Raw genomic sequence first — 23,112 nt, forward strand, 5'->3', positions numbered from 1 at the left:
TTTCCCCCTGTTGTTCTCTGACTGCACTCCTTGTACATTTCCATGACCCAAAGTATATGATTTAAGCTATCTCTCTGTTTTATCTGAATTACCATTGCTGATAAACAGTCTGTTCACTTTGTTTCTCATAGTCTGAATGGGGCCCTTGGTAGAAATGGAAGTTTATTGGATTTATTTGCAGATAGAGAACTTATAGCACAACCTGATCAATTGTGTCTTCAATAGCCACATGCTTTAAGAAATTCTGGAGGGTGTTGTCTTTGTATCTTTCTTTAAACCATATTACCTGTACTTGATCTTTTCATAAGTGAGGAGGAACTTTGCTGTAAGTGAAGCTCTTTTCAGTGTTCTTCTCTGCACTTCTGAACCCATCACTCTGCTGACAATATAGAACAATACAGAGTGGTAGAGCTGAAGTTGCTTGGCAAGAATAGGCTATATAATGTCATTGTAAATGATAAACTGCAGACAGAGTGGGCTCAAAGCCTTCCACATTTAAGGTTTTAGAAACTGTAGTGTAGATTTGCTGTGTTTGAGTTATTCTGGGATATTTGCTGAACTTAGAGAGGAGGTGCAGACTGGAGAAGGAGTACAGTTTTGGTGGCTGAGACGGGGAAGTGAGACTCAAATTGTTTTATTTCTTGATTTACTGTGGGTTTTTGGAACATCATTAGTCTCTTTGTGCTGAAGTTTCTCACCTGTAGAGCAGTAATTCATCCTTATTTCAATGTATATCTGGCCGGTTTAGACTGCCCAGTCTTTGCAGCCTTCATAGCCTTGGTCTGTGCTTTGAGAGCTTATGATACAATAGGGTTCTGATTTCCCCTCAGGTATCTGAGGACAAACCAACTTCGGCTTTCATGACTTTTTAATTCCTTTTCATTTCAAACATACTGTAGTCTGTATATCCTGCTTCAGGAGTTGTGCTGCAGCTTCGGGGCTCTTCAGTGCCAGAACAGTCTTTAGCTCTGTGGTCAGTGCAAGCCAAGGAGGGGGCAATTGACTTGTTTGATGATTCCTAATTATACTTTTCCATCCTTTATTTACAGGAGGGGTTACAATGTAATCTCAGTCAGTTTTCTGCCTCTCTTAAGTCCTATGAAAATTCTCAAAATTCTTCAGATACAAATCTTAATAGAAGAACCAAAAGCATTTACACTCCACTAGAACTCCAATTCATAGAAATGAAGAAGAAGTATAAAGATGCTATTTTGTGTGTGGAATGTGGATACAAATACCGGTTCTTTGGACAAGATGCAGAGGTAATTTTTTTCCGAGGTTATGGAAAGATACTTGCATTAAGCTGATATCATCCTAGATATGTGGTCAGTTCTGGAAGGGAGACTTCTTTGGGGGCACAAATTTTGTTTTGTTTTGTTACTGGAAATCAGGATGAAAAATCTCGGCATGCTGGAAATTCAAGTCTATCCATTACGCACACATTTTTTTGCCAAAATGGTATTTATTATTTTGTAATCACATGGTAGTGCTTGCTATCCTGTATATTGAGAATTTAAGGGGAGCTCCTAGAATAATTTTTTGTCAGAGCTAAAGTTGAAAAACTTTCAGAGGTGAATTGTGTATCGTGGTTCAGAATTCTAATATATATCCAATATATAATTCTAATGTTTGACATTGGGAATCTCTCAGGTTTAAAGGCAGTGGAGCAAATGGTGTTAAAAAGGACATATCAGGTGTACCCTGGGTGCAGAGAGCATCCTGAGTCATGCCTGGATGGGGCACATGTATAGACATGGGACAGGTGGGTAGGCATGGCAGATCTGTAGGAACTGGAAAGGACTGGATAACAAACCTAAGTTTAAAGTGATGGTTCATAAATGTTTCATAATGCTTTTTCTTATGATCTATCCCAAAAGTCGTTGCTACCAACCTTTGTTTGGTGCTATTTCCACACTTGAGACCAGTGAGAAATGTTGCCTGGTTACTGGGAATTCATTTTCCCCATCATTTTTGTGCTGTGTAATTTGTCTGCTCATTTGCTGGTGTACTTACAGCCCAGAAATAGAAATATGCTGTTCAGATAGACGGGTCAGTGCTTGCCTGCAGGTCCTACCTAACACCACATTCTCTGGTCAGTGAACACCTGCCTTTTTGATAGGGGGCAAGAAGACAATAAAAATCACACATGATAATTTAGTAAGTGTTGTTTTAGTAAGTGTTGTTACTCTTTTTTATCAAGTATTCGGTTTCCACTGCTGTTCAATATTGATTTTTCAGAATTTTAGTTGATTGGCCAGGGTAATCCCATCTTTATGACCACAAACTAAGTACTTCCATTCCTGCTGTGTTTTTAGTGGCGTGAAAATCATTTGACCTTTTGCTGAGCTGTGTTCCAGACCCTGTGTTTGCAGTGTGGGTGGTTTACCTCACAGTGGTAAAGATCAAGGTGCAACCTTAAAACCTGACACCTGCAGCCTGTGATAGTGAATCCCCTGTTTATGGCAATGCTGGGACAGGCTTTCTCCTGGAATGTTTTCCCTTTGTCACCGAGCTTTTAATTGTAGTTGTGCATCACTGTTGTCTTAGAGATAAGCTCCTTACCTTCTTAAATTACTTTGTGACCCGTTGTCTGGCTCTTGTTGCAGATTGCAGCTAAAGAGCTGAACATCTACTGTCACCTGGATCACAACTTCATGACTGCCAGCATCCCAAGCCACCGCCTCTTCGTCCACGTGCGCCGCCTCGTAGCCAAGGGACACAAGGTTACCCCTGACTCCTGCTAATTGAGTACAGACCTGTGCTGAGAGAACTTGCACTGCTTGTACCACAACCTGGTTTCGTCTGAGAAGTGGGCAGCTCGTTATCACTGGTTCCTGCAGGAGAAATGGCCAACTTCTCTTTGTTTCAGTTTCTCTGTGCTGGGGGTGTCATGAGCCACTAGCAGATTCCTAGAAGTGTCTTCATTTTTTCAGGAACAGTTCCAGAACAGTTTTTTTTCTCAGTGTTTCTGTATCAAGTTTTTGCATTTAATAAGGAGAAATGTACATATCTGCTCTCTGTTTTATTATTCCTCGCATCCTTGTTTTTCTTATCCCAGCCCATTTTTTTTTACTCTGTTCCTTCCTGTTCTGAATCCCTGTAATTCTGTGGCTTTCTGGTGATAACTTCTTTTTCTGCTTCCTTTTCTAAGAAAAGGACTTGTTGATTCTAAATTGGATGCAAACAGCCATTCTCTAATAAGCAGTGACGTCCAGCTAAATTGTTTCAAAATAGGACGAGAAGCACAGGTACAGAAGTTGAGAGGGCAGTCAGGAGTGGGAAAAGGGTCAGGAAAAGCAGTGCCATATAATCTCATTAGTGGGATTGATGTGAGAGCCCTTTCTGTTGATGATATATTCCAGCTTGAATTATGCATTTGTTGTTTACACATCTTAAAAGATTACCAGATATATAGAATAATAAAAATAATAATTGATTACCAGAGATCTAACTTTGTTTCTTGTTTGTTTGCCTGTAGGTTGGAGTAATAAAACAAATGGAAACTGCAGCACTGAAAGCTGCTGGAGAAAATAAAAGCTCTCTCTTCAGCCGTAAGCTGACTGCCCTCTACACTAAGTCTACACTTATTGGAGAAGATATCCTTTTCAAATAAACTTGGTTTCAGACTAACCTTTGGGATGTCTTGATTCTAGTGTTATCACCAGGATGGAACATGAGCAGCTAGTGGCTGACATGAGTGGCAGCAGGAAATAAAGTTCCTTTAATTTTATGTTGTGGTAAAACATCTTGCTGTCTTTACAAACAATGTAATCTCCTCAGGGCTGTAGCTTTGTTGTGTAGTTGTTTTCTGAAGTCATCCCCAAGTGGGGACTTACCAAATCTGCAGTGTCCTGCAGGTCTTGCCTAGCAAATGTTAAAATGAGAGAGAAACATCTTTTAACCAATGAATTTAATTTCTTTTCTTTGATTTTTTTTTTGTTTTCCTTTATCCCGTCTTATCTACCTCACGTTTTGAATTTAGTTTCTCAGACACACTTAATAGATACCAGGAGCTGAAAGGATTGCTAGATTAATATCTGAGAGTACAACACTTAGGTCTGGAAAAGACCTAATAGTGAATAGTCCACCCAAACCTGTGTACTGTTTTTTTAACATTTGTTACATGTGAACCCTTTGTTGAAGCTGGATGATTCTGTAGATGTTGAAGAGGTAGCAGCAGATGTCCCTGATAACTACCTCCTCTGCATCTGTGAAAATGGAGACAACCTGAAAGACAGGAAGAAAGGTGACACAGTTACAGGCATCGTGGTAAGTTGGTTTCTCAGGAGTCAGTATTTTAGGGTGTGCGTGGGGTTGTTTTGTTATGCGTTTTGGTTTTCTTCCTGGGGAGGTGGGTGGCTGCCTTGTTAAATTCATGACTGTTCTGTCTTTCAGATTTTATTTTGCGGGGGAGTAGGAATTGATTTTTTTGTTTTGTTTTGTTTGTTTTTTTTTACAAAAGAGGCACTTTAGGTAAGATATCTGTGTGTGAACTATGATGGTTTTATATTTGAAAACTGCAGAAAAGATACAGAGTTGATAGCTGAACATTTATCAAACTGGTTTTGCTGCTGTTTCACTTGAAAACATATTAGTATTTTAACCAAATACATTAGGGAAATCACTAGTTCAGATTCTTTACAAATTTCAATGTTTAAACATTTTTACAGTCAATATTTTAAGTCTTGTGAGCACTTTTTGCCTCTACAAAATACGATTCTTTAGAGAAAGAGACTTAGGATTTTTTACCATGTACATTTCAGAGTTGTATTGTCTTTTATGGTGAAGATTAAACCCAGTCCTGTTTAACCAGCAAAACATAGTGATGACTGAAGCCCAGTCAGCTGGTAATGAATTAATTAAAAAGTATCTTGATTGTGTCTCTGTTTGAATGTCATGCTGCTGCTGGGAGAGAGCAACAAAAGCAAGTGTTCAAATTCCAGTTCAAATTACATGTGCATTTCACAGACTTCAGTTAATAGATTTGTCTGCTATTAAAAACTGAACAGCGATGGACTGGTAACAAGAGCACATTCGCATTTGTGAGGTATTGTTGCCACTCACTGAGACAAAGTTGTGTTAGTATTTTGAAGTTCTTGTTGTATCATGGGTTTGAAAAAAAGCACATTCAGGGTTTTTGATTTGCCACTTTGACAGTGTGTAGGGGTGCTGTATAATTTTACACCACAGATTTTCTTTCTGGTTAACAGTTTGAGCCACTGAAGCACTCCCTGAAAACGTGAATATTCAATGGATATATGTGTATATTTTTGTTTGGCAGGCAATCCAGCCAACGACAGGAGAAGTAATTTTTGACAGTTTTCGGGACTGTGCTTCCCGCTCGGAGCTGGAGAGTCGGGTTCTGCGCCTGCAGCCAGTTGAGATAATTCTTCCACCCAGGCTGTCAGATCAATCTGAAAAGCTCATCCACAGTATAACCTCCATGAGGTGAGTTCTGTGGGGGGGCTGTTGTTTGGGGTTCTCTTTCCCAGAGCCCTGGTGGAGCTGAGATCCAGAAGCAGGTATGGACGTGTAGTTCTGTCACAGCCCTTTTCAGAGCGGCTGCGGTTTGCTGCTGGGTTCAGATCTTCCCAAATCCCACTGAGTCCTGGGCACTTGCTCCTAAGTTGTGTTTAGACAGAGGTTCATGGCTTCTGTCTCTGGCCTGTGGAAGATTTGTGCACTTAAACGTTGTCATGGTCCTGCCACCACACTCCTGGTTACAGCATCCGCTGGAATAATTTCCAAGCTCACACACTTACTGTTCAGAACTAAAAGAGGTGTTATGTGGCCTTTTATTCCCTGGTTGTCATAGTTTTGAGGTCTGTAAAAGATGCAAGATTTCCTTTTCTATTAAAGTAGATAGTTGTAGAAAGCCTTTGTAACTGGTGTTTCATCCTGTTTATCCTGTTACACCATCTTGGACTTGGGTACAGACCTGGAAGTGTTGTGACTGATCATCTCTTTGCTTTGAGTTCTCTTGGCATATTTCAAGAGGAAATTTGTTACCTGTTTTCTGTGTAGCAGAGCCAGAGTAGGATGTAATTTTTAGGGTGATGGATGAAGGATGAAGCATGTTTTCTGAACAGAGGGGATGAAATCTTACAGATGCAATTCTTTGAGAAAACTTCAGTTTTTCACTTTTTTCTTTTTAACCATACAGTAGAGAGCTAGTTTAGAGCTTGACATTTCAGTTTTGAATGTGTCATTCTGGTGTGAATTTTGGAGAGTGGTTGTGATTGATTTTTCCTTTTCCTTTGTGTTTTTTTGGTTGTGCACAGTTGAGAATGTTAATGAGTGACTTCTGGTTTTTATGAAGACAAAAAATGCTACCCATTAGCTGATTTTGTGAACAGGGATTAGTTTGTAGTTTTTTCACTTCTCTGGTAATTTGCTAGGCAGCTTTCCAGCCCAAATGCCTCTAATTACATGAAAGTGACAAAAATAGAACATATTACTGTAATACACCTCACTAGCTTTATTTTAAAAACAATTCTTCATGGATTTTTTTTTTCTCTTACCAGAGATTAAGCCACTAGGGGGCTCTGAAGTATTTCATAGTAATTTAAGTGATTTCAATATGCTGCTTTCTTGTTCTTTTAATTAGGTTTGTTTTTTGTACAGTTCCTTTTGTACAGCACTAATTTCATTTTAGTGCGTATTGAGATATCTGTAGTATTCAGGTTTGGTTATTGGCCCAGTACCCAGTGATTTCATCCTTTACCAGCTCTTTTCTAAAACCACTTGTTGAGAATCTCCCATGAGCTGTAAGAAGTTTAATTTCTATAGTTCTTTGAAGACCTTTCTAATTAAATGGGAACTAGATCTTGTGGCTCAAGGCTCTTCATCTCTTTGTGTGTTAGGGATGCAGCAGAAAAACACTGAAATTATGAAAACAGGGTAAAAATTGGAGAGAAAAAGAGTCCAGGAGATTAGAGCTTGGAGAGGTTTGAAAGAAGAGAGGGGAGAGAGAAGAGAGGAGAGAAGAGAAGAGAGAAGGGAAGGGAGGAGAGAAGAGGGGAAGAGAGAAGTCAAGTCTTTCTAGTCCTCCTGTGTAGTGTAAGAATTGCAGCAGGGGTAATTTGGTGTTAAATGTTGCTTACTAGAACTTGGCACTGAGTGAGCAAGGTGATGTGCCCAGCACAAAAACTATGCTTATGATTACCAAAAGAGTGAAATAAAATGTTGAGGTAAGGTAAAGCACTGCAGCTTTGTGAGAGCAGCCCTAGGTTGGTTCAGTGCTCTGTTAACACTGACTAGAGGTGAAAGTCTCTGTGCTTCCCTTGAATTTCTGTGAGAGTTTTGTTATATTCTTCACTATTCTAGGTCAGATTTAATGACTAGAAAATAGTATTCAAGCAAACTGAGCTGGAGGCCAGTGAAGAGCCTTCCCTCAAAAGCAAAGCTTATATTAAAAGTAGGTTACAAAAACTGGCTCAGGACAAACTGTTCTGGTGGGTACTGTGTTGTTCCCAAGCTGTTAGTAACATCTGTTTGCAAGTGCTGACCCACCTGGAGCAAAATCTTTCCATGGTTTTAGTTTTCTTCTTTCTAGAAAACAAAGAAAAGGTCTTGCCTTCAGAAATTACTTGTATTTTTCCTGAAGAACAGAGTTTTGTACTCCAAGTTCTTTCTAGTGGAGGGACAGCACCCACCCTCCTTCACATGTTGGCTGCTTTAAAACTTGGCTGGTATTGCTCTCTTGACATTGTCTTTGAGGTTCCTTTGGGATATTTTTGCTCTTCCCACGTTTTTTCCTTGTTTCGTTGTAAAGTTCAGTGCATCTCTGGAGTGCTCTGTTGTTCCTCTTTTTTCCATTTGCCCTCTTTTTGCAGCGTTTCATCCTGTAGCATTCTTGTGCACCCTGTGAAAACAGGCTGATCGCACCTAACTTCTGACCCAAAGTGGTTCACCCAGGTCTGCACTGCTTGGTTTAGGCTGCAGCTCGTTGCCCTGTGATAACCCCACGGTTCTGAATATGGGGTTCAGGTTTCTGCTCCCTCCTGAGTGCTCCAGTAGTCTTTGCCTTGGAGTTGGTTCCCTGGAATTCCCTTCTCTTTCTGACACATTGAGAGATAAGCCCATCCTCCCTCTCCAGGCACTATGGAATCCATCAAGTAGCTGAACCTTCATCGTTCAACACAAGCCTTTTTAATTTGTGTTTCAGGACCTCTGCAAATATAATTTCGAGCTCCTTCTGTTAAGTGCAGTGCTAATAGCCCTCTGGTTTAGCAGTGGCCCCTGCTTTTGACTGTATTGGGTGAGGTCTCTGCAGGTTTGTTCCTCTCCAGTCTCTGTCATGGTCTCTTAGAGTGAGCTGTAGTGGATTTATTACATTTGGTCAATGGTGCTGTTCAGTGCTAATTGCTCTCATGGACAGAGTTATGGATTTATGGTATCAGTCAAGTAGAAACTCAGCTGGAATGAACTCTGACTTGTAACCCTGTAGAAAATGCTTTTAATTTTGTGGGTCTTTATATGCTGGTTGCTCAGATCAGAGGATGCATTCATGTAGTTAGTGTTGAGGAATTTGTTTTTACTATGAAGGGCATGTGCATTTATTTACACAGCTCAGCTCCTGAGGTCTCTAGGTGAGCAGGGACGGGAGGGCTTGTAGTGGCAAAAACAAGACCCCAAAGGGTTACAGTGAGAGTAAACAGCATTGCACATTAAGTGGTAGAACAGAGGAGTGAAGAGTGTCTGAAGGGCTGGTGATCATAAAAAGCAGCGGTTTCATGGTTTGTGTAGCTTGTAATGTTCCCATGGGTTTTTAAGTGAAAGGCAAGCTGTGACAAACATCTTGAGAATGTTTTGTGACAATGGAAGCTACAAGCAGTTAAATTTGCAGCAGGGAAGAAAAAAGCAGCTGAAGTACAAAACCAGCACGTGAGCTGTTTTCTGTAAATACAAACCCCAAATGCATCAGGGGACAGATGTTTAATGACCAAAGAGGTGTTTTGCACTGCTGAGAATCCAGCCCATGGTCTGTGCAGCCAGCTGCTTGGAGTGGCCATGTCAGAGCTCTCTCCTTTTGAGTGTTCAGGGGAGAAAATTCCACCACACTATGACCACCTCATGCAGTAACCTGGGAGAGTTGCTGGATGGTGTTTTTTGGCAGTTCAATCCTGTCTCAGTCAAGTGTATTTATTTGGCACACCGTCTGGGACATCCTCTGGGTGGAATTACTGTCCTCCCAGGCACATGGAGTTGTTGCTGCAGGGGCATGAAGAGGCACTTGCAAAGCCCTGTGTCCAAATGTAGTGCAGCACACTGTTCTTACCCTGGATGGTGAATTAGATAAAAACGTTAGCATTGCTTTTTACAGCAACAGCTGGCACTTGTAGGCCTTGCCTTGCCCAGCCCTTGTGTTTTTGTAAATTTCCCCCCAGGCCAAAGCTCTGATAAGCTTCCCCAGATTCACACCTGGTTTGAAGGTGCAGTTTTTCTCATGTGACTGCAAATCAGGGAAAACATGCTGTAGCTGTATTTGTGGCAATATTGCACTGATAAGTAGTATTCATGGGTTTGGATTTTTTTTGCCTCCCCTCCATTTGAGATAGAAATTATTAAATGAAGAACAATTAAGTCTCGAGCTTGATGCTTGTTCAGTTTCTTGGTATCAAAAAGTTAACTTTTTACATAGGGAAAAAACCCCTACCTTATAAACAGAAGCAGGAAAAGTAAAACTTTAAAACCTTTGTTTGCATGTTTTGGCAACTGTTTGATTTATTATTACAGGACAAATCAGAAACTGTAGGAGGTGACATATAAGTTATGGTACTTTTTTTGGTCCCCTTTAGTTGTGATGTTGCTTGTTTTTTCTCTCTGTATATATGTATATGTTGTGATTTTTCACATATTCAAATAGAGAATGATTCTTAAGCTCTTAAAACTGGCGTGGAAGTTTAAATATTTTTTAACAGATGAATGTTGGTACATTTCTTAAAGTCCTAGTGTTTTGTTTTAATGAGGACTTCTTTTTCATAAGTTACTCAGCTTTGAAGCTGACTTGGGACATACCTCTTTCCCTGTGAAAAAGTAGCATTGAGGATACCTTGGTTGTGATAACTTCTCAGGCATTACTTCCCCCATTTCCTGCCCTTGTTGTTAGTGCCAGGAGTTAGAAATCCAGCAGATTTAATCCAGGCAGTGATGCCAATGAGAAAATGTGGGAGAGAGGAGGACTGAGGCTTTGTGCCTGTTTGACATGCAGGTAACAGTGGAGTGAGGAGAGTAATGCTCCTGTAGTCATGGTTCCCAGCCCTTCCTGAGCTGGGGAAGAAAGAAAGGCCATGAATTTATTTATTTTTCATAAACCCAGAATGTAATTGTTTTCTTAATTTTGAAGAAAATGAAACTGAAGTGGGTTTTTATGTGCCATCAATCTGCTAAACTGCAGAAAGGAGCAAGATTTATCTTTTGGGCTGTCTTCAACAGTTTAATTTTGTGCTCGACTGACAACGTTTGTCTCTTTTAACAGATGTTCTTTTCTATGTATGGCAGAGGTAAGAGGCTTTTGGTAAATTAGACTCCTGAGGAGTGTGCTTTAGGCATGGACTCTTCCTCTGGGAATTTGGAATAGTACAAATGACTGTTAGATGTTCAGAATTTACGTGAATATTTTCTGGATTCTTAATAGAGAATTGGAAATCACTAGTGTAGTAATTAACTCTGTATTACTTAACAGCACAGTATTTTTTAAAGCAAAAAGATTTTATGTAAGATACTTGCTTTCAGTTTATGTGAAAGACTTTCTACAGAGGGAGATGGATGTACTTAAGAACATTTTCTAGCAAATATATTTGAGTGTATTCCTGCTTTTCACTGTGCCTGTCTGGCTGTTTTCTGTCAGGTGGAAGATAACTGTTTTCCCCTCCATCCCTCCTGCCTGTTGTTTTACTTTCTGCTTTCTGGAGTCTTTGCCACCTCCTCTTGTCCCTGTCCTTCTGTTTATGTGTCTTGGGTGTCCTTGTCCCTGTTTCCAGTCAGATTCCAGGCATTCCTGGCAGCCTGGCACTGTCCTGGTCCTGCAGCCCCCTCTGCAGAGCCCTGGCTGAGGGGACCTTCAGGTGGAGAGAGAAACAGCAGGTACAACCCAGGGGAGGGTACAAGTGACACCCTCCAAGCTGCTCCATCTGTCAGCCCTGGGCAGTGCAGAGGTGTGGAAGGGAAGGATAACTTCCCTGGACAGCTTCCTGGGCAGCCACCTGCCATCTCACTGCGTGCCTTCTATTGCTTTGTGGCTGTGCATCTTCCTTTTTACTGAGCAGGTCTTGTCAGGGCTTGAGGAGGACCCAGGAGAGCCCTGTGATGAGCAAGGTGGTGGTGTTCATATAATCATAGAATCCAGTGGCACTCAGCCCTTGACCACTGCCCTCTGGATGTGCACAACCAACTGATTCCTGAACAGTCCATCCATCAAATCCAGTCCCAGGGCAGTGCTGTATTTGCTATACAAAAAATACCCAAAACAACCAAAACCAAAAAACTTGCTCTTTTGAGAGAAAGTGAGCAAGGAAGAGAGGAAAAAGAGCCTTTATGGGAAACAGTTGTGTAGCTGTCAAAAATCCTTACTTAGAGCGTTAATTGATTTGTTAAGCTGTTTTAATTGTCTGAAAAGATAGCACATGAATTTGCATCTTGAAGTGGGGAAGTTAAGCCTTACCATAAAGCATCCTGTGTATATTGCCAACACACAGTGCACTTGTTCTTCCTCATGGCTTTCAGTACAGAAACCAGCTTGGTTTGCCTCTGACCAACACTGGTGCTTTGAGTTAATCTGGGTGAAAATAGCCCTAATTTCACCTAATAATAGGTGAAAAGCAGTCTGGGTGTGAGAAATTACACGTGGCCCAGATTTTGGACCCAGCACAAACCTGACCTGGCACCAGAACCTGAATGCCAGTGCCCTTGGGCTGCCTAGGCAAAGAAATGCTTTCACACACGTATCATCATCAAATGCACTTGTAATTAACTTCAATTAAGTTACATTTTGGAGTGCTTATTTTGGCATCTGCTGTTCAATACTCAAAGCCATGATGTAATTTTGTGAGCCGTGGCAGAGGGGAAGCTACCCACTCTATCAATTAACCATCCCGTGGTATGTAATTAGCATACTATCAGGTGTTATTAATTGCAGAGTAGCACATTTGGTTTTTAACGTACTGAGGAAAGGAGTCCCAGAGTGGAGTTTCACCAGCAGCTTTGGAGGGCTGCAGCAGGAGATAGAAACCCACAAACACCAAGAAACCTCTTTCTTGTAACATGATCCTTTTTTTTGTTAGTTTTTAAAAGAAAGAGAACTTGTGCTGTGGCTGTGTTGAGAGTGGCACGTTTGGAGCTGGCTGTTGAGAGGGGACTCAGCAGGAACTGAAGTCCCTCTGCTGCAGCCCAGACACAGGAAGGATTTCAAAAATGTGAAGGAATTAATGTGTATTAATAGGGATGTGTTTTCAGATACTTCTGGCTCGTCACAGACCATGAGCAGAATCTAGACCAGTACCCTTCATGTTAAGTTGGGTGAAAGGAATTTTTGGGATTTTATTGGGAACATTGTTTACAGACAGATTATGGCAGCAACTTCTTGCATTTTAAAAGATGGGTACTGAGCAAAAAGAAGGCCCTGTGCCTTGTGAACAAAAATCCTTTATCTGACAGAAAAACTCAGTTTCACTTAGGAGTTTTATTCCTCTACTCTTTCTAATATTGTAACTATTTAATTGGTTGGTAATAATAGAAGATTTATAACTCAGTTTCCTTAGGTCTTCAGTTACAAAATCTAGTAAGTTGGAGTAAGTATCCATTGTCTGTAGAATTAAGATACTATTTTTTTTCTTCAATTTTTGACTTATTTGAAAAACCCCAGGCAGAACAGAGACAAAACGCTGCCACCTCTGTTTTCAGCTCACTTCTTCAGGGATAATGTGCAGCTTTGTGCTACTTAAAACTGTGTTTTGAGCTGAACCACTGCCAGCCCCCAAAGTGTAAACATGAGAAATTGAATTTCAATTTAGAATTCTTTTTCATTTTTTTTCCTTAAAAGCATACCATTTGGTCCAAGCTGCCTTCACCTTTTTCCTCAAAATGTTTTTTTTTTTTTTTTCCATTTGTAAAATAATTTAAGTGGCTTTTTGCAGTTGGGTCCTTAATGGTAAATCCTTGGAAAGAAACAATAAATAGTGCACAGCATCTGTTAAGTTAAATGCTAAATTAACCCATAGGAAGAACTGCCTTGTTTTTTCCTCTTGTATTAGCTTTCCACAGAACACGAAATCAAGGTAAATAACAATTTCTGGTGAAAACATCCCACTCCTGAATTACAGGAATGTTGTGTAAGAAGAAAATATTTCATATAGAGGGTATAATTGTTAACACTCTATTTGTATTTATTCTTCTAGAGATGAGACTGTATTTAAGCATCTTTGTACATCTCCCAGGAAAGCCTGACATGATTTGTTGAAAAATTAACAAGTTCAATTCATCACATTTAATGGACTCTTAAATCTGTATCGGCTTATCCAAGGAGACATTAATTACAAGTGTAATTGACCAGCCAGATGTATTCCATTTTCTGTCCAGCAGCCTCTATTAAAACCCTTACAAAACATGCAGAGCTCTTTATCTGAGGGAGATGAGAGGTTCCCTGTGCCAAATTCTGCTTCAGCAGTGAGATCTCGATGGGGTTGTGTGGGCTGAGCAGCTCTTCCTGCATGGGCAGAGTGATTTGTCCTTTGGTTTTACAGTGTTGGTTCCCAGGCTTGGACAGGGTTGTCCCCAGGTGCCAGGAGGGCTCCTGGACCCGTCCCACGTTTCAGTTTCCCAGCTGTGAGGTGTTTGGGAGCTGCAGAGCTGCCAAAACAGGGGAATCTCTGTGCTCCTGGGGAGGGAGCCACACTTGGTGTCAGAGCCACACTTCTCATTGTGCAAGGCAAGTCATGGCCAAACTCAGCAGCTTCTTCCTTATTTCAGAAACCAGAGCCTGGCCTTCCTGGAAATTGGCACAGAGCTCTTGGGGTTTGAAACCTTATTTCAACATTTGTCTACCATTCAAAGGCCTCTTTTTAAAACATTTTATTAGACTTATAAGAGCCACAATTGTGTTCGAGGTAGAATTATTAAAAATAGTGTGCCATTAATACACATTACCAAAACCTTGGAGCCTCTTCTGGTTTTTGAGTGGAGAATGAAAGCAGTATTAATTGCTAAATTAACACATGTAACCATAAAGGTTCCTGTTCTTTTCTGTCTCCTCTTGCTTTCATTCAGATTACTTCCTAAGGAGTTTCTTGCTCTCTTCAGACTTGGATTCACATTCAGCTCCCTGCTCACATCTGAAAGGTTTTGTTCCAGGTACTGCTATGGTTTGACAGCACTGAGGGAGAATAACTCCAGTAACAGCAAAGAAGAAAGGAGTGGGGTTAGAGCAGAACTTGGCCTATTGTGTTTATATTTGAAGGTAGCATCTCACTGGGTGTCTTTGTCAGCTTGGAATTGGGAGTCTTTTTATTTTAATCATAGCTGGACAGCTCAGATGGAGACATTTCTGGAAGAAAATCAGGGGTAATACAATTTTCCAGCCTCATTCAGCTGTGAGGTCATCAGGGACAATGCACTGGAGCATCACACAACTGGATCTTCCTGGAAAAGCGTAAAAAGGCTTTGCAAGGTCCAGGCCATGTGCAAAGGCAAATTTGGATTGGTTATTGAAATGTCTTCAGAACAGTGGGCCTGATTTTTAGGATGGAGCTGTTTAATACTTGGGGTTATTCTATGGTCTCTGATGACGTCTGTAATTACTGATGCTGACGTCTGGAAGGTCCTGTTGTGGCTTTAAAATTTTTATTTCGGTAGCGTAGAGGGTACTTGAATTTGCTGGCGTCCCAAATGTTGAGCCTCCAAATTGAGGAGGAAAAAGGGAAGGATGAAGTAGTTACATAATCTACCATATCCTTTCAGTTGGGGTTGGTTCAAGTGGTCCTGTTAGTGGTGTGAGAGGAGAAGGAAATGTGAACAGGGAGTTACACTTGCCAAGAACTGAAAGAAAAGATACTTTGTGCTACAGTCTTTGCTGAAGAATATGGGTAAATATTTGGCTCAAAAGGTAGGTCCTGCAGTTCCTGTTGCAGATGGAGCTTTCCCACGGATAAGGGAGGAACAAATCTCTCCCCTTGTAGGTGGGTGAAGTCCTCTGCAGGAGGACGTGTTAAGGGAATTCCTGCATGGAAGAAATGGTCTTGCACAGAGCATCCCCTGCTCAGAGCACAGACCTTGGGCTCCTGAGGTGAGGAGCAAGCAGGTCCCCTGAGGCTGTGGTGTGAGCACTGACCAGGCATCAGACCTGTGTTAGCTGCATTAAATGTTGTGTACTCTGCTCTTTTCTGTGGCACAGAGCAGTGCAGGAGCAGCCAGTCCCTGTGTTCTTGTTCTTGTATGTGCAGCTGGTCTACAGCTGGTTTATAATACACCTGATGACTTGCACAGTTTCTCAGAATAATTTTTTTACTCAAAATCTTGGGATAACTTGGCTTGTATGAGCTTTCTGGGGCTCAGGTGTTGCGTGTTTTTGTCCACTTTGGGAAATGCTCAAGGAAGGAAGCCCCCAGCTTCGCTGTATCACCTGCTTGGGTGTTTAGTTGATCTTGTGTGAGAGAGTGCAACTCATGGCTGCTTGGTTTTGTCCATGCACCTCTCACTAGAGTCTGCTCCAGGCTTTCCTGAATGCCCCCTGGGTGCTAGAAGATGCCCTCTTAACTTTGTCCATGCCAAATGAATTTGATTTCCTTAGTCTGTCCTCATTTGGCTTAGCCCCCCAATAATGGAATGTGATCACCATGCTGTTGTTCTTTTCCTCTGCAGCCTGAGTGAATGTATTTTCCACATCTTTCTTTAATGATGGCCAATACCCAGAGGAGCAGGTATCCAGAGTTTTCAGATTCAGATATAGATCAGGTGCTTACTGTGAATATAGTTAATCATCAAAGATAATAATTCAGAATATCTGTGCAAAAATATCTGGATAAAATTGTCAAAATCCTGAAGATATATTGTGGATTTTTTTCTCCTTTTTATTTTAACTTTTTAGAATAAACAAAGAATTAAACAACAATTGCAGGTCTTCTGCCTGAGTATCATGTGTAACAAGCTTCCAGCATAGCTTGAAAACACAGTGAAGTGTATACATTCCTTCCATGTTTAAATTAAACTGAGGTATTGTGGGCTAATTTTGATTTTATGTTTTCTGATTAAGTCGGTCTGTAATCTTAGGTGATGCCTGAGTATTTATCAACAGGATTCAGCAGGGTGGATTTTATCTTTAGTTGTTTTGTTTATTTTTTGTGTTTTGTTTTTGTTTTGTTTGTTTTGTTTTGGTTATTTTGTTTTGTTTTTGAGGTTTTTTTCTCTTTTTGTGGCCTTTCAGCTCTTCCATCCCCATGTGACAGTGTGTGCAGGGCACATCTGTCTTGGCCTCCCCCTCCTCCAGGCCATCCCTGGGACTCTGTGTGTTCTGTTGGCCTGCAGGACAGCGCTGGTGGGGTTCTGCAGCTCTTTGTCAGTGTCTGTGTGTTCATCATGCGAGCTGCTGAGCCTCTCACAGGAGGCTGGAAATCAGGCAGTGGCACTCCGTGTCTCTGCAGCCCAGAGGAAGCTGTGTAAGAGCCTCAGCAGCAGCTGGATCCTGAGTATGAGCCTCAGTGCCCCGAACATCAATCATTTCAGTGATAGGTGGAAAGTCCAGGCGTGGCCTTGCTGCTTGCAGAGGCATTGTGCTTTCTCAGGGAGGTCTGTATGGGATGTTCGGTGCTCACTGTAAATTTCCACAGCAATTCTTATGCTGATTAAAGAACAGGAATGATGTTTCTGACAGTTCTTGGCAGGTAGAGTAGTGGTAGCACTGTGGGAGGTTACAGATTTAAAACAGAGACATGGACGGACCCTGTCTGTCACCATCTCCATTATTTCTTATGTAATCCGTGGAAATGACATTTTGTAAGCTGGTGGTTACTTATATTCAACTTCCTACTGATGTTGTTAGTCCATGCTTGAACATCTTTTTACCAACTCCCTGGGCAAATCTGATTCCTACTTCAGCAGTAATCCTGTGTTACAGAATCCCTGAATTATTAGGTTTGGAAGGTTCCTGTGGAGCTCCCGCAGCCCAGGCTGTGCCCGGAGCTGCTGCAGAGCCCAAATCCTCTCTGTGGCCTCCCCTGGACCCTGTCTGCCAGCTCCATGTCTTTCTCACCATTCTGGATTTTCTGTGTGTGAAAAACGAGGTTCACATAATTTTTATAGAATTTAAAAGTTTAATAAAAAAGGCAATTAGGAGAAAAAAATAAAGTACACAGATATGGCTGGGTGTCTCTGCATTCAGCCAAGAGAGCATCCCTTACTAACAAAGGATTGTCCCTTAAAAACAGAACCCTACTACATATCCATAAATTCTCATACATATTCAGACATTCTTCTTAGGATCTTTGGTGTTCTTCTTTTTAGTTTTCTCTTGCCCCCTTCCCAATAGATCAATCCTCTTGGCACCATCGAGATTTATATTCCCTGGTAACAGAAATGCAATAAATTCCTCCCCCAGAGTTCTGGTCACTGCTGTCTTCATCTGGATAAGAGAGTTTACAAAAGAAAAAAAGGGTCTCCAGCTATCTTTTTCAGTCTTTGGGTTATACAGACAAAAGTAGTTTTTGTTTTAATGCTATGTCATAGCCTAACATATATGTATTATACCACTATTTCTAACAGAAATTAAGGCAACTATGTTAATACAACAAAATTTCCCATTCTTATACACATAACGTTCATTTTAATATTTGCGAAAAGCCAACAATATAATATGTAACTATAACATGTGGCTGATACATCCTGCAGCTTTCAGCTTTGTTTTGGGGTTCTCTTTAATCCTGTGAAGAAGTAATTAACTCGAGTTTAAGATTCTTTCCAGAAGTATGTTGTGTTGTAGCCATCTGCTTTTAATTTTTAATTCGACAGCCTCACCTAGGAAACGCTTTTGTTTTTTGGACAGAGCACTGTGTGTTTTGCATATGTATGTGTATGACCCACATAATTTCCAGTGTTTTGAGGGCTGGTGCTATTTCAAATACGTTGAAATTAAAATGTCTTGGAGATTTTTGTTCTCACACACAGTGTAAGGGAAGGGGAGATAATTAAAATAGTTAGGAAATATCGTTAAGCACTGAGCTTGGCTTTGTTCAAGCTGAATTTAGACTGTTACTTCTGCTGCCAGAGAAGATATGTCTTTGAATAAGATGTTTTCTACTGACTATTTCCTCCATCAGCTTGATGCTGGAGAGGGGTTGTGATGGTGAGTGCTGATGACAGTAGGTAGAGATTTGACAGAAGCACAATGGTTACGACTTCACTGAGAGATCTGGTAGGTGGGAAGCCTTTGCAAAAATATTACAAGAGAGACAGAGAAAAGTGCTTTGTGCTCATAAGTTTTTGCTGTTGAAAATGAGAGCGTTTTGTGCTCCTGTCAGTCGGGACAAGTATGATCAGACAGCACATGTCCTTGTGGAACAAAGAGCTGTGCAGTCACTTTGGGAGGCTGTGTGATATCCTGATGGTGCTGTGGGGTTCTCAAGAGGCAGTAGAAATGCTGCTGTTTAGAACACGGTGATATTCCCACTTTTGTATTAGAGTCTGAAAAGTAATTCTTTCAAGGCTATTCTGTCATCTTTTCCTTTGCTCTGCCTGTCCAGAACTTTTTGGTTTTTTTTAGTCACACTCTTCTTATTATTTAATTTATTGGTAATATTTTTAAGCACTTCAAAGTGGTTTTTTTTTTTCCTAAAAGATGCAAGGTAAAGTGGTAATAATCTTGAGTTATATAATGTGTAATACAGAACTCAACTTTTCTGTCTGCCAACCTATTGTCTGGTGTTGTAGACTTGCTTTTAGAAGGCCCCTTTTGTTAAAATGCCTTCTAAAGGGTTTGGTAATTCAAAAACAAACTAAAATAGTATTGAGTGGTGTCCCGAATGAGTGTGCTTGAGCTCGCTCAAAAAATCACCAGCAAGGGTTTGAGCAAATGTCAGATTGAATATTGAACTGCAAAGCACAACAGCAGTGGTAACATGAAGAAGAGAAAATCAAAGAGGGGTACTGTGGTAGGCAGAAGGGGCAGTGATGTAAACACACAGAGCTGCAGCTGCAGAGCAACTGAGACCAGACACAATAGCAAGAGCCAGTGTTGAATTAAATGAGTAATCACTCCCTTTTTGTAGTTTGCTTGTCCAGCTGTACATTGTTGTGTGAAGTTTAAGACCCACACTGAAAGAAAATACAGAAAATGACCCTGATGGGAAAGAGCACAGATAATTACCCTTTTATTTATGACTTGGCAAAAAACTTGGGCGACACAGGGGTATGAAATGCTCCATCCTTGAGGGCAAAAAGGGGCGTTTGGAATTTGGAAATGACCTCAAAAGCACAATGTGTAGGGCTCATGTTTCATCACCTGTCAGTGAGGTACAAGAAAAGGAGACGCAGAGGAGCCTTCCACACCCCATTTTAGGATATACAGCATAAATGTGGAGTGTCATTCCTTTGTCACCAGTGCATTTTTCATCTTTGGTGTATAGATCTGGATATGTAGAACTACTTGCATTTACCCATGGGAATAATCCCAAGATGTCGTGAGCAAATGATTGGCTCTGTGTCCTCACTCCTTCCTCACTCCCACTTTAATTCAGAAACAGCTATTTGTCCATCTTGGGGTGTCACAGAAAGAGCATTATTTCATCAGTGCTCATGTAGTATGGCAGATATTAGGCAGGGTTTTCCTGGGCTTTGTTTCGTGGTGTTCTTGTTACCTTTGATTGTTTGTTTGAGTTACTGTTTGATGTTTTTTTCGTTGTTGTTGGTTTGTCTTCGATTTGGTTTGGTATGGTTTTTTTCAGCTTTGTTTAATTTGTTTGAAACCCTGCAAGGACAGAGATTTTTGTTGGTTGGCATAACCCTGAGTGGAGTAACTGCTGATTTTGGGGACACACGTGTGCAGGCTGTCTGTAGCACATCTCTGTCAGAGTGCAGGTGGAGGAGAGCAGTGGGACAATCACAGGGAAGATTTGGTCTTCTGATGAGACCAAACCAGTGTGAGCTGCATCCTCCCAGCATCATGGAAACTTTCATTTTTGCAGAAAGTTGTAATGCTGGGGACAAACTGTTCCTCAGGGGAAAGGTCAAGACAGATTTCATAGATATATGTTTAAATATTTTTGAAGGAAAAACCCCAGCAGTTACTTGCTATGAAATCACTCTTTCATCCCCATTCCATCATGGAAGTGGAAATCAGTCATTGCGGTTATTTTGAAAAAAGTTGTTTGTTCGAAATAAAACTATATTTTCCTGTTTATGTGCTCCCCCTTTCTTTTAATCTGTACGGCTCCTGCAGGACACAGAGGGAAGTGAATATTGCTGGAGGTGTGGGAAGATGCTGTGCTGGCCCTCGGGAGCTGTGGGTCCGATAGCTGCACAAGGCACTGCAGTTCCCTGTAAGCACTGCTGGTCACTGGGCAGTAAACTCTACATGTCTGGGGTGGTGGATGGAAAGAACTTCTCCTACAGAGGTTAGGGCTTCATTTAGCCCTCTGTGTGTTTGTTCACAGCCATACAGGGTGGAGAAAATGGGTGCCTTTTAGGTAATTTCTCTGCCATGCTTCGAGTGGGTTTTTCTGACGCTCTTTGCGGCCGCCTCGGCCTCACGCGGTGTTTGAGTGGGCTGGAGTTGTCCTGCCTGGGGCTGCCTCTGTGAGTGGTGCTGGAGCAGAGAGGGCTCCCAGGGCAGTGCTGAGCTGTGGGGCTGTGCAGAACACTCACCTCATTTCTCAGGGAGCCCTGCTGCCAGCCTGAGTGCTGCTCTCCAGCCTGCCAGCTACCGTTCCGTAAGAGCACTTCCCTGTGAATCATGCTCTGCACATCAGCTGTGAGGACCTGTGAAGCTGTGAAATAACCTCCTGAGATCAAGCAGGTACAGGATCTGCGTCTTCTCTGTCCACAGAATCAGCTCCTCTGCAATTGAGGGATATTAAATTGATGTGGTGGGATTGTCTTATTTCAGTGTTGACTATTGCTCATCCTGGCTATTCCTAGGTGCTAATAAACAGTTTCCTAGCCGTTCTTGATCCTTCCTACTTTCCAAGACATGAGTGCAATGCGTCTCATCCCGTTCTTCAGACAGGCAGATGGAAGAAGCCTGAAGAAGATTTCTTTTTGTGGGTGCAGAAGCTGCTGCAATACACCTGTGCTTGTGTTTTGTCCTGTGCTACCTAATTCTGCCGTCACAGAAGGGATGCGTTCATGCAGAGCCTGCACAGCCCTTTGCTGTTCTCTAACCTCCTTACTCCATTTCTTTGGCAGCTCCTGCCTCTCAGTTCCTGAAGCTAAAAGAGTGTTTTCTTAGAATTCCTTGGTTTCAGGCTCCAGCCTTGTCAGTGTGGTTGGAGTTCTTTTCCTGGGAAAAACAGAAAACGTGTTGAGGAATGTTGGTAGCTTGGATGGAGAAAGGCAAGCAAGGAGTTTTCCTCAAATTTTCCTGTGTGTGTATAGATATTTGCATGTATATATGCATGTGAGCAAGCAGATACACATATATGTGTTAATGTGTATTTAAGGTGTGTCAGAGTTGTTTCTGGCATTCAGGAGGGGCTTGAGATGGGGTGTTTTGGAAGCTGGAGGTCCTGTGGAGTAACATGTTATATGTAACATACTGACAGCATCCCAGTGGAGATTTCTGCTGGGTTTTCATGGGCAGCAGCACTTTGTGTCAGATATTCAGAGAAGGTGACTGTGCTGCTGTTCTCTTGTGATAGCAGTCTCCATCTCTGGCATCTGAAAGCTGCTCAGAGCAAACGTGGGGAAGTGCTTGACTCTGACTGCAGGAAAAGCTGTGCTTCCAAAAATGTGTGTTCTCGGTGCCAAAAGAACAACTGCTTGGAAATGTCCCTGTGGCTTTGCCAGAGAAGCTGCTGCAGCTCCCTGCCAAGGCTCACCCAGAAATGAAGGGTGGTTGTTCTCCATTCCCACAGACCCGAGCCCCCTGAGGTTGGAGTGGCTGGATAACAGAGGTGACACAGTGGTGACAAGTAAAGGAAATGCAGTTTCTGCCAAGCTGTTGATAAGGGAAGGTGGTACGATGTGCTTGGGTATCTGATTGCATTCAGGTTGCCTTGCCCTGCTGGGCAGTGCTGGCATTTCATCTCTGCAGTTATAGATTGGTCATCCCAGCAGAACGAACTATGAGAAATGCAGAGAAAAGAGCAGTTTGAATAAATTGTACAGGAAAAACTAAGGAAATCATTTGTGCTTTACAGATCTGTGCTTAGCATCAGAAGTAAAAAATTCATACTAAATTTTAGGAGCAGACACCTTCCCAAATTCTGCATCATTGGTGTCCTTGTGCTGTGATACAGGGCTGTGCAGGGAAATCTTGGTCCATGCACCCCTGCTTTTGAGTGTACTAAAGCAGAATGAGCACAGCAGGATAGTAGCTGAATGGTAAAATTTTGCACTTGCTTTCCTTAGGAGGACTTGGTGAGCTTTAAAAATACTCAGTTTGGATGTGTCTGTTTTGCAGTAAGTCTTTGTTCACTTTATGTCTGTTTAATTGTGAATTGTAGAGCAGCAATGAAGTGATTCCTGCTTTATTCACCAATATGAATATTGTGCTTAAAGCAAGCTCGTTCTTTATAAAAGATTTTATTATTCTTTAGATATCTTGAGTCAGATTCTGAAAATTAGTTTTATTTATGTTGCTTCCTTTTAGCTTCTAGCATTTTTACAGATGTTTTTCTTAAGAGACTTTTCTGTCAAACTGAGAGCTCTCTTTTAAATATTTTTCCTGCAGCAGTTGTTAAGCAATGAATTTTAAGTGGATGCATTGAATTGTCAGATAAATGGAGGAGTGAAACACAGCAGTGTTGATCCTTTTTCACTTTGCCAGCAGGGTGACAGATAAATCAGTCCCTCCAGTAACAGAATGGCAGAACAGCGTAGGTTAGGATGCACAGGTTACATTATTACATTATTCCATTATTATATACATTTTACATTAGATATCTATATATATATATATTGTACATTATC

The 23,112-nt window shown here is 41.4% G+C and overlaps 1 protein-coding gene across 3 annotated transcripts in view; it reads left to right on the forward strand.

Annotated features, from left to right (window-relative positions):
* Positions 1–23,112, forward strand: part of MSH3 (mutS homolog 3) — an 86,490-nt gene that overhangs the window by 4,501 nt on the left and 58,877 nt on the right. For all 3 annotated transcript variants that reach the window (XM_058827426.1, XM_058827428.1, XM_058827427.1), the window contains exons 4-8: positions 1,050–1,262; positions 2,607–2,723; positions 3,479–3,596; positions 4,124–4,269; positions 5,282–5,448. In XM_058827426.1, the coding sequence (XP_058683409.1) occupies positions 1,050–1,262; positions 2,607–2,723; positions 3,479–3,596; positions 4,124–4,269; positions 5,282–5,448 (761 nt within the window). The remainder of the gene's footprint in view (positions 1–1,049; positions 1,263–2,606; positions 2,724–3,478; positions 3,597–4,123; positions 4,270–5,281; positions 5,449–23,112) is intronic.

Source organism: Poecile atricapillus, chromosome Z, assembly GCF_030490865.1.
Source record: "Poecile atricapillus isolate bPoeAtr1 chromosome Z, bPoeAtr1.hap1, whole genome shotgun sequence".
In the NCBI taxonomy this organism is placed as follows: domain Eukaryota; kingdom Metazoa; phylum Chordata; class Aves; order Passeriformes; family Paridae; genus Poecile; species Poecile atricapillus.